Raw genomic sequence first — 11419 nt, 5'->3', positions numbered from 1 at the left:
AAACTCTGAACAAACAACTTATCATCAACACTTCTCTGCAATAAAATCTGTAGTTCATTTAATTAACCCTGAAGACTTGGTACTCGTGTTTGGTGATTTTAATTTACCGTTTTTATCATGGAAATATCTACCTGATTTGTCATGTTATTCTCCAATAAACATGAACAGCTTTAACGAAGAATTCTTAAACAATATGTCGGATTTATGCCTATTTCAAATAAATGGAGTATTAAATAACTCTAATAAACTGCTTGATTTGGTATTCGTAAATGAACCTAAAGATTGTTCCCTGATCCGTCACCACCCTATCACTAAACCTGAAGATCGTCATCATCCTACCATTGAAGTTAACTGTAATTATCCAATTTCTGTGAAAGATAATAAAAATCGTAATGACATAAAAGAATACTGTTTTAAGAAGACTAATTACAATGATTTAAACTTCTATTTATCCAATACTAACTGGTTGGAAATTTTATCGTTATCCAGTGAGACTCCGGCGGCAATTGACTCGACTATAAATTCCTTTTATGAGACCGTGTTTATTTACATCAATAATTGCGTACCTAAATTTGCGCACGTTAATAAATCTGGCCCTCCTTGGAATTCAAAATCGCTATCGAGACTAAAAAATCAGAAAAATAAGTTTTATAAAAAATATAAACAATCTGGAATGCTGATTGATTACTTCAAATATTCCTTATATCGAGCTAAATATAATTTACTCAACCTTGACCTTTACAAGAATTATTTAAATATTATGAAATTAAATTTCAGACGCGATCCGAAAATATTTTATAAATTTGTTAATTCAAAAAGAAGTTCCGATGGATTTCCTGTGCCGAATCTTATATACCCTTCACCATAGTGTATTTTATACATATTAGTTTTATAAATTTAAAATTTTTCCCGTCTACATTATTATTACACCAAAAGAAAAACGAAATGAACAACAACAACGCTAAACGAAATAAAAAACAAAATTCACAAGGCATCTAAAACAACAGACATCTAAACACACATAACGAAAAACACAGAAAAACAAAATAAACAACGCAATAAAACCAACCGACTTCCAAATATACGAACAGAATTTACAAAAACAAAATACACGACTCAATGACGCCAACAGCATCCAAACATAAAAAATTCACAGCTGAATGAAACCAAATACATCTACACACGCACATGTACATCTTTATCCAATTCACAGTGTTGTTGTTGCTTTTTTAACAAATCATGAAAAAATGTGGCTTTTTTGATGAAATTTTCAGAAGTTGTCTCGGATTTTTGCTCCGTTATTTATCTCCGTTATTTATAGACCGATTTTGCTGATTTTAAATAGCGATCTCGAATAGCGATCTTCCCCATAATTACTAACTGAATTATTGAAGATTCGGATCTCGCCGATATCTGGGGACCTCTAAAAACTGATTTCAACAAACACACAGACAGACGGACATAGCTTAATCGACTCCGCTATCTATAAGGACTCGGAATATATATACTTTATAAGGTCGGAAAATTATATTGTAGAAATTACAAACGGAATGACAAACTTATATATACCCTTCTCACGAAGGTGAAGGGTATAAAAACGTGAACATACCTACATACAATAAAATATTTTTCTCTTTTACTATTTTTTCCTTGAATATTTTTATCGAGTAAAAAAGCTAAGTTTGTTATGTATTGCTAAGTTTGAATAAAATTTCATACAATTTGTTTCAAATTTTTCAATTTATTAGAATGAAACAAATGTTCAATTCACAATCGATGTTGTAGCGTTGTATGTCAGCAGCTGCTACAATAGTCATAACAATGTTGTTGGTATTTTCTATGCAAAAGCTCTATACAACTCTTATGACAATTTTTCATATGTTTTTCTAATGTGGTAAGAAAGTTCAGTGTTGTCAATTGTTTATTTCAGCATATAAGTAAAAAATTCAATCGATTTTGGCATAAAAACGATAAAGTGGTAACACAGAAATTACAAACAAACAGCCAAAACAAAAATAAAGTTTTATTAAAAACTGTTTATTTATTAGTTTAAAATGTGGAATAATGAAAATAATAGAATTTTAAATAAAAAGAAATTAATTTGGTTTATTTTGCTCGCTTAATTATTTTAATATTATTTGATTTTTTATCCTTTGACATTGTTTGTTTTGTTTTTTTTCATTGTGAATATAAACTTATGACTTGCTGCACAGATCTGTTCACAATCGCTGTTACTAAACTAGTAGGTACAATAAACAACTTGATTGTGAATTGAACAAAAATTTATTTAATTTTCGTCCGTTTACTTTTTATATTTACTAGAAATATATTAAAATAAACCTTATCTTTTCACTAGAAAATTGACAAATATTATACTGAATAGTCGGAAAATGCCTTAATTATAATTTGTAATTTGGGTTTACAAAATTAAAAAATTTTTATTTCAATTGTATTTTATAAATACAATAAACGATAAGTGTAAAATACATTAAAGTAAGATGGAAAAATGCATAGTAACATTTACAGCTAGCAACAATTTTGCTTTTTTTATCCCTTTCTTGTTCATAATTTTTTATATACAGTGGGAACTCGATTTTCCGTGATGGTCGGGACCGGAAGCATTCTGTATAATCGATTTTACCCGTTAATTGAGTGTCAACATTGGCTAGTTTTCTAATAGATATATTTATTAATTAATAAATGAATATGTACATATTTATATTAAAACTAAATAACTTAAGGATTTTATATTCATACATCCCAGCAACAATTGTATTAGTTCCACAATTAGTTCTAGAACGCATGATTGTAGCCCGAACTCGTTCTACTTTGGCGTTGAGACCAATAATTTTTGTTCGAAATTGTCACCTTCGGAACTGGTTCTGAGGAAGCGTTATCTAATTTTAAGAAACTGTTGAGGAATTTTATTATTATTGAACCAATTTTTTTTTTTTTAGAAAACTTACTTACAATTATCTTACATAAAATTCATTTGTTAAACTATTTTTGCACAGGATATAAGAAACCAGCAGCTAACTTTCCCGTCTCCCGTATCTTTAATTATCTTTAATCTTTATACCTAGTATCTTTAATTCCTTATAGTTCAATTTTATGCAGACATTTTTTTCAACTGATTCTAAGAAGTTGTTTCGGAACTATTGTGTTCCATTGAACTAGTGTAGTATCAATGTATAACCTAATGTCAAAGAATTAGTTCCTTGAAAACTCTTTAGAAGTATTTTAGAACTATAACAATGTTCCGAGGAAGGGGTTCCAGTAGTAGTTGCGATATCACTAGTTCCAAGGTTGTTATTTAAGAATCAGAAGTTGTTCTCTTTGCATTCGTTCTAGAACTAGTTGTTTTTAGAACAAGTTATAAATTTTTTCCTGGGATGATTCAAAAAAAATAAAAAAAAAATAATTTTGTCAGAAAACAGTAAACAGTAGATAAGGATTTCATATTACGTAATTTCTAAAAATAATCGCGTAACTTTGTTTGTCTCCTATTTTCCATTTTAGTATTTTCGTTTAACGGGAATCCCCGATTTGTTCTAATTGTTCTTGCTAATTAAAAAATCATATAATTTTTCTTATAATTACGGATAATAAAGAGAATCACGGTAAAACGATGCTGAAATATGTAAGTCAATCCAAAATAAAATTAAGTCGATTCAAAAAAAATATTTTTAAGTCCCGGATAATTATTGTTGCCGGATAATCGAATCACGGCAATCAAGGTCCTTTATTTTTAGTACAAAATGTAAATCAAGTTCTGTGAATACATATGTTGAACATACTTGAACTTCAGTTTCATGTTGTATGAAAAAAATGTTGACGTTTCTTTATATTAGTTTTAAAAACAAAAATTATCAATGAAAACGTACATATTATATAAAAAACTATTGAGAAATCAAGAAGAAAATGTAAAATTGGATATAAAATATTCGAAATACTATAGTGTAAACATAAAATGTATTTTTCGTATTAATTTTAAAATTTCGAATTATTTTCATATTTTTAATTTAAATTGTATTAATACTCAGTGTTGTAGTCCGAAAATACCTTAAACCCATTTTGACAAGTAAATGAATTTTGTAATAAGACAAAATTAACTCTTATATTAATACAAAATATTGTAGAGTAAAATCCTGCTTAAAAATGCATAAAAATCAATAATGTTATAATGTGAAGAACGATATTTAAAATAATTATTTGTATGTATTATATATTTCGTTTTCTTACAATGTATTGTATAAAATCATCTCTGTATAAAATATGATCATCCACCTTATTACTTTGTTCTTCGACTTGATATGTATTTGTCCATTTCCAAAGTAACCGCCTTATAAAGCTATTTCGAAAAGAAGCGTACAATATATTTTGCATTTCATCCGGCATATTATTTTTATAATAAGAGGCGTTTCTAGTTTTATTAAAGTAGTACAGCATATTTTGCGACTTTGACATTATCGAGAAAAAATAATGGCATATTTCACAAAACAATAGTATTCCACCAGGAACAAAGAATTTTGTATCGGTGTCATTTAATGATATTCCTAGACGTTGAGAGCCATCCTTTAATCTGTAATGACGCATTGTGCCAAAGAATTCATCAATATCTTCCAATTTAAACAGCCTTTTACAACGTAGTAATGGCACACTGCCTTCTTTATATGGCTTATTTATACTCTTTACAAACTTTGTGCACATTGATAAACGTTCATTTAACCTCATTCTTCTTACATCTTTACCACCTAGAATAATTGCATCTATTATGTGCAAATTGCATATTCTAGTTTGTGTTCTTCCTTCACCATTATATTCATATACAAGTTCTCCATAAAATAATGATTTTGGAGATAATTCAAACATATATTCCACAGGTTCCCACTTTTTCATATCAGTATACCTGAGCAATTTCCCTCTTGTTGTACAAATAAAAAAGCTACAAGCATTCGTACTTGTTTCTCCTCGCCCTATTGGTACAAAATACCAATCATGTATACTTTCTATCCATTTGTTTAGCATTGATGTAGATACTAACTCAACAGGAGTAGAATTAAACCATACTTTATCTTCGTACCAATTATTTAGAAATTCTTCAAGAAACTTTTCAACAGATTTATTCTCAGGAGCCTGTCGTAATTTATCCGGCAATCTCCAAAGTTCTAAGCATTTTTTTCGAAATTCAGTTTGCCTAGTTTCTTTTAATAGTGGATTATTACAATATGCTGATATTTTTTTCAATCCAGTAATTTGATTTCTACCTATTAAATTGTTTGATTCTTTTATATATTTAAAAAAATCTTCGTCTTGCATAATGACATCTAAATCTACAATTTCTAAAACATCTCGGTCGCTTTTTTTGTTTATATGGTTATTGATGAAATTCAAGTATTTACATATTACTTCCGTGCCGGATTTTTTCCATTTACATACTAAATATCTTTCCGAGTTGGCGGGACGGCTGCTGTTTGGTTTTATTATTGCTATTTCTTCGAAACTTTGATACATTAAATATACCAGTCCAACGCTAAACGGCGTAAAAATATCAAAGAGTTTACAAACAAAACTCCCACTGCACCTTAAAATCTTAAGAGCGGTGAGACATTGACATAAATAAAGCTGTTTTGATAATATCTCTTGAATATTTTCTTGACCTTCAACTGAAAATCCTCCGTCTGCCATAACAAAATGAACGCCTTCTTCGCAATGCTTAAATATATAGCTAGCGAATGAATCCTGATTTGCTTCCACATAAACATCACCATCACCTTGTACACCATAGAATGGGTCAAAGGATTCTGGTGATCCTGCTGAAAATTTATCTAACTTAAAATCATTTGCACCTCGAAGTGTAAACCCAAAGCCTTTTGCTTCCCATGATTTCCTGTATAATATATACTCCGAAAATCCTCCAGGACCTATTTTTAAAGTAAAGTATAAGTAATTATTTTTAAAATATTTTATTTTTAATAACCTGCACAGATATCAGCAAAGTACAAAAGATCATTATCGTGTACAAGAGAATTTCCCATTTTATCTTTAGGATTTGTAAACATAAAATCCAACATTGAATCAATATTAGCCATTTTTACTGCTGCTCTGTTTTGGAAAATAGAACTTCGAATTGTCTCAAATGGATTACTACGAGATCTAGCTTTTCTCAATTCATTCTCATTAAGTTTATCAAACACAGTCTTTGCTTCTAAAATAGCATTCAATATTTCGGGTTCAACAAATAATGTTTCATCATCTAAAGTTTCTTTGCGTTCGCCAAAACTTATCCAGCACATTAGCTGTTGGATATTATGTGTAAAGTCCTTATTCGAAGAAATCCAGGAAACAACTTCAGGTATTGTTATCTTTTCATTGTTTGGATCCCAGTGTTCTCTTTGGTGCTGAACAGACTCATGTTTTAAACCCAATCCGCGTCGACCATCCTGTTGAAATGCAACAATCGGTTCGAGACGTCCTTGACTTTGCTTCCCTAAACCTTTGTCAGTTTCGTATCCCATTTTTTTCATCATTTCCATAGCTTTGTTAGAATAGCTTTTAGACCATTCTGTTTTCATTTTCTTTGGAGCAGCTTCAAACAATTCATTTTCGCTGTTATCTTCACCTTCCATTTTAAAGTATTCTTCTAAAATTTATCAATAAATTTACTTTTAAAGGATGTATTTTATCAAAGATAGTATAAAAGACACCATAGAACCAAGCTGATTAAAAAATTCGCGACGGCGGTTTTATATAGAAAGCCCAAACGACGTCAAGATGCATTTAAAAGAATCCAAGGCGAATTCATATAAGGTGGTGTTCAAGGCGAATTCAGATAAGGTGGTGACAGTTCTGCAACATTTTACATGTATTTTGTTCTCGCCAAGGCGAATTCAAATAAGGTGGTGTTAATCAATCAGCCGATAATTTTTCTTAATTCGCCTGGTTTCCCTAGCTGTCAAAGTGTGTTATTGTTTACATACAAAAGTATTTAAAAATGTCCGTTAAACAGAGAAAAACTTCGTTAATATCTCGTAAACAAATATAATTTTACTTAAATAATGGCATAATTGGCATGTATAAAAATATGTTATTTAAGAAATATATTTTTCTTTTAAATGTTAACATATTACACAACATTGTTTTACATTATATATTAAAATTGTGCAGATAACGTGATGAACTAAACAAAATCTCTTTCGGAACACATAATAATAAGAAAGGCATATGAAGTATTTTCTCGGCTGGCGGCAGCTGACTTCTACGTTATGGCTTAAGTTTGAAATCTATTAAAAGTTAACAAATTAAACAATATATTTTTATATATGCACTATGTAGATAAAGAGATTAACTAAAAAAAGGAACGCTTTCTATAACAAAACCCATATGAGGTATTTACCCGTCCGGCGGCTGCTACATTATGGCCAAATATTGAAAATTACTCCGCCGGAGTAGAATTATCCATTCGCAACAAATATTCATTCATTCGTATTATAATATTTTCATGAATATGTACTTTTTTATGTTTATTTTTCACAAAAAATTTACTTAACTTAAGGCACTTATTTAAATTTTGCAAATTAAGCTGCCGGAATAGAATTTTTCGTTTGAAACAAACATTATTCAATTCAGAATATATTTTCCTCACAAATTTTAATATCTTTATTTTTATAATATAAACATTTTACAAAAATTTTTCATCAAATGAATTCGCCGTACTTATGGTTTTTGACATTTACGAAAACCAAAAGCAAAACAAAATACATGGGAAATGTTGTTGTTGCAGAACTGCCACCACCTTACCCCAGATATTGGCGAGATCCGAATCTTCAATAATTCTATTAGACATGCTTTCGAGAAGATCGCTATTTAAAATCAGCAAAATCGGTCGGTAAATAACGGAGATATGAGCAAAAATCCGACACAACCTCTGAAAATTTCATCAAAAAATGTCAACAACAACACTGTATATAGAAAAAGATGTACACGTGTGTGTGTAGATGTATTTAGTTTTATTCAGCTGTGTATTTTTTTGTATGTTTGGAATCCAAATATACAAAAAAATACACAGCAAAATAATATGATTTGCATTTTTTGTTAAAATAAAATAATTTTCCCTTTTGTTTTCCAAATATATTTTTTAATGAATAGAAAACAGTATTTAAAACGTTTTCAATTATATGAGAGTAGATTGAGAGTTATTGCACAATAATTTTTATGCGAATAATGTAAGTTTGAAATTTAACACTAACACAATTTTTTTCCAAGTGCTTTTTAAAAATTTTTTTTACGATAAACAAAAACAAAATCTACGTCTCGTCAATGTTTACCAGCAATGAATACGAAAGTGTTGTTTTACTCTTGCTTGTATACTGTTAACAACAACAACGTATTGCTAGTGTTAAACGCATATAAGTGTATAGAAAACACCCTGTCTATTAGGGTTCTATAGATGAAACGAAAAGTCGACTTTTCGACTTTTTGCATTTAGTTAAAAGTCGACTTTTTGCATTTAGTTAGAAGTCGACTTTTTGCATTTTATGAAAAGTCGACTTTTCAACTTTTTGCATTTAATTAAAAGTCGACTTTTCGACTTTTTCCGACTTTTTGACTTTTTTCAACTATTTTCGACTTTTTTTGACATTTTGACTTTTCGACTTTTTCCGACTTTTTTGACATTTCGACTTTTTTTGACTTTTTCCGACTTTTCGACTATTTTTGACTTTTCGACTTTTTTTCGAATTTTTCCGACTTTTCGATTTTTTCGACTATTTCCGACTTTTTTCGACTATTTTCGAGTTATTCCGACAATTTTAGAGTTTTTGACTCTTTTTTCAAAATTTGTCCTGGGGTCAATATTTGGCGAGCTGGATCAAAGGATAAAAAGGTCTTTTTTGAGGTGTTCATATTCCTTCCAAAGGAAAGAAGTTTTGAACGGAAAGCACTGAGTTCAACCCCAGTCTGTGTCGACTTTTTATTTTTTTCATAAATATTCTATAAATAACTCTACTAAAGCTATGTTTCCGCATACACCGTAATCGGCACCGTTTCACAAATCGGCAACGAAATGTTAGTAAATTCCGACTTTTTATGACTATTTTCGATATTTTTCGATACATTTCTGCATTTCTAGTTTTTTCGACTATTCTAGTTTTTTCGACTATTTTCGACTTTTTCGGACTTCATTCTACTTTTCGACTATTTTCGACTTTTTGACTATTATCGACTTTTCGAATATTTTCGACTTTTCGAATATTTTCGACTTTTTTCGACTTGTTCCAATTTTTTCCTTTTTCATAGACGATAGTCGAGTTATCGACTTTTTTGGAATAGTCGACTTCGACTTTTTTCGACAAAAAGTCGATTGTTCGATTATTCGAAAGTCGATTTATGGAACCCTACTGTCTATAGCTAAGCGCATTTACAAAAACAAAACAGTACCAAGCGCATAGGGCTTGGGCATCCTTGGTTTGGATGCTGTTGGCGTCATTGTGTTGTTATTTTTGTTTTTCTGTGTTTTTTGTTATGTATGTTTAGATGTCTGTTTGTTTAGATGCCTTGTGTATTTTGTGTTTTATTTCGTATAGCGCTGTTGTTGTTGTTCTTTTTGTTTAGCTTTTGATGTAATAATAATGTAGTCGGGAAAAAATTTAAAATTTATAAAAGATGTTTATAATACACTATGGTGGAGGGTATATAAGATTCGGCACAGCCGAATATAGCACTCTTACTTGTTTTCTTAATTCGCTTGGTTTATTGTTTACATTTTTATATTTAAAAATGTCCGTTAAACGGAGAAAAACTTCGTTAATATTTTGAATTATTTATGTAAACAAATATCGTACATACAAATATGCACTTATTTAAATTTTGCAAATTAAGCTGCCGGAATAGAATTTTTCGTTTGAAACAAACATTATTCAATTCAGAATATATTTTCCTCACAAATTTTAATATCTTTATTTTTTTAATATAATATAAACATTTTACAAAAATTTTTCATCAAATGAATTCGCCGTACTTATGGTTTTTGACATTTACGAAAACCAAAAGCAAAACAAAATACATGGGAAATGTTGTTGTTGCAGAACTGCCACCACCTTACCCCAGATATTGGCGAGATCCGAATCTTCAATAATTCTATTAGACATGCTTTCGAGAAGATCGCTATTTAAAATCAGCAAAATCGGTCGGTAAATAACGGAGATATGAGCAAAAATCCGACACAACCTCTGAAAATTTCATCAAAAAATGTCAACAACACTGTATATAGAAAAAGATGTACACGTGTGTGTGTAGATGTATTTAGTTTTATTCAGCTGTGTATTTTTTTGTATGTTTGGAATCCAAATATACAAAAAAATACACAGCAAAATAATATGATTTGCATTTTTTGTTAAAATAAAATAATTTTCCCTTTTGTTTTCCAAATATATTTTTTAATGAATAGAAAACAGTATTTAAAACGTTTTCAATTATATGAGAGTAGATTGAGAGTTATTGCACAATAATTTTTATGCGAATAATGTAAGTTTGAAATTTAACACTAACACAATTTTTTTCCAAGTGCTTTTTAAAATTTTTTTTACGATAAACAAAAACAAAATCTACGTCTCGTCAATGTTTACCAGCAATGAATACGAAAGTGTTGTTGTTTTACTCTTGCTTGTATACTGTTAACAACAACAACGTATTGCTAGTGTTAAACGCATGTAAGTGTATAGAAAACACCCTGTCTATTAGGGTTCTATAGATGAAACGAAAAGTCGACTTTTCGACTTTTTGCATTTAGTTAAAAGTCGACTTTTTGCATTTAGTTAGAAGTCGATTTTTTGCATTTTATGAAAAGTCGACTTTTCAACTTTTTGCATTTAATTAAAAGTCGACTTTTCGACTTTTTCCGACTTTTTGACTTTTATCAACTATTTTCGACTTTTTTTTTGACATTTTGACTTTTCGACTTTTTCCGACTTTTTTTGACATTTCGACTTTTTCCGACTTTTCGACTATTTTTGACTTTTCGACTTTTTTTCGAATTTTTCCGACTTTTCGATTTTTTCGACTATTTCCGACTTTTTTCGACTATTTTCGAGTTATTCCGACAATTTTAGAGTTTTTGACTTTTTTTCTCAAAATTTGTCCTGGGTCAATATTTGGCGAGCTGGATCAAAGGATAAAAAGGTCTTTTTTGAGGTTTTCATATTCCTTCCAAAGGAAAGAAGTTTTGAACGGAAAGCACTGAGTTCAACCCCAGTCTGTGTCGACTTTTTATTTTTTTCATAAATATTCTATAAATAACTCTACTAAAGCTATGTTTCCGCATACACCGTAATCGGCACCGTTTCACAAATCGGCAACGAAATGTTAGTAAATTCCGACTTTTTATGACTATTTTCGATATTTTTCGATACATTTCTGCATT

General features: G+C 29.7%; 2 protein-coding genes across 4 annotated transcripts in view; one reads left to right on the top strand and one right to left on the bottom strand.

Moving 5' to 3' along the window:
• The window catches only part of LOC124418958, a 15755-nt gene extending 12685 nt beyond the window's left edge, over positions 1 to 3070 (top strand). Inside the window, exons 4-5 of the mRNA XM_046946999.1 lie at positions 169 to 488; positions 3015 to 3070. Of these exons, the coding sequence (XP_046802955.1) occupies positions 169 to 488; positions 3015 to 3070 (376 nt within the window). The remainder of the gene's footprint in view (positions 1 to 168; positions 489 to 3014) is intronic.
• LOC111681637 (cap-specific mRNA (nucleoside-2'-O-)-methyltransferase 1) lies at positions 2667 to 6762 on the bottom strand. 3 transcript variants are annotated; one of them, XR_006940224.1, is made up of 4 exons: positions 5981 to 6762; positions 4243 to 5924; positions 2967 to 3387; positions 2667 to 2911 (listed from the first exon to the last, which is right to left on the bottom strand). XR_006940224.1 is itself a non-coding variant. In XM_046946288.1 (3 exons), exons 1-3 carry the CDS (start codon positions 6627 to 6629, stop codon positions 3364 to 3366), a joined length of 2355 nt encoding a protein of 784 aa, XP_046802244.1. In that variant the 5' UTR covers positions 6630 to 6762; the 3' UTR covers positions 2667 to 3363. The 3 variants fall into 3 exon arrangements, 1 of the variants encoding a protein (XP_046802244.1); XR_006940223.1 differs by having other exon boundaries at positions 2971 to 3387; XM_046946288.1 differs by having other exon boundaries at positions 2667 to 3387.
• Between the last annotated feature and the right edge of the window lie 4657 nt (positions 6763 to 11419).

The sequence above is a fragment of the Lucilia cuprina genome, chromosome 3, assembly GCF_022045245.1.
Source record: "Lucilia cuprina isolate Lc7/37 chromosome 3, ASM2204524v1, whole genome shotgun sequence".
Lineage (NCBI taxonomy): Eukaryota > Metazoa > Arthropoda > Insecta > Diptera > Calliphoridae > Lucilia > Lucilia cuprina.
Note: the sequence above shows the minus strand (reverse complement) of the source record. Positions and strands in the feature narration are given on the sequence as shown.

Bases quoted from the DNA above. Each gene is read 5' to 3' on its own strand.
- LOC111681637 (XM_046946288.1), bottom strand. From the start codon at position 6,629: ATGGAAGGTGAAGATAACAGCGAAAATGAATTGTTTGAAGCTGCTCCA. The intron at 5,925-5,980 runs GTTATTAAAAAT...CTTTAAAAATAG, and splicing joins CTTTGCTGATATCTGTGCAG to GTCCTGGAGGATTTTCGGAG. The intron at 3,388-4,242 runs GTAAGAAAACGA...GAATCATCCCAG, and splicing joins ATGATTTTATACAATACATT to GAAAAAATTTATAACTTGTT.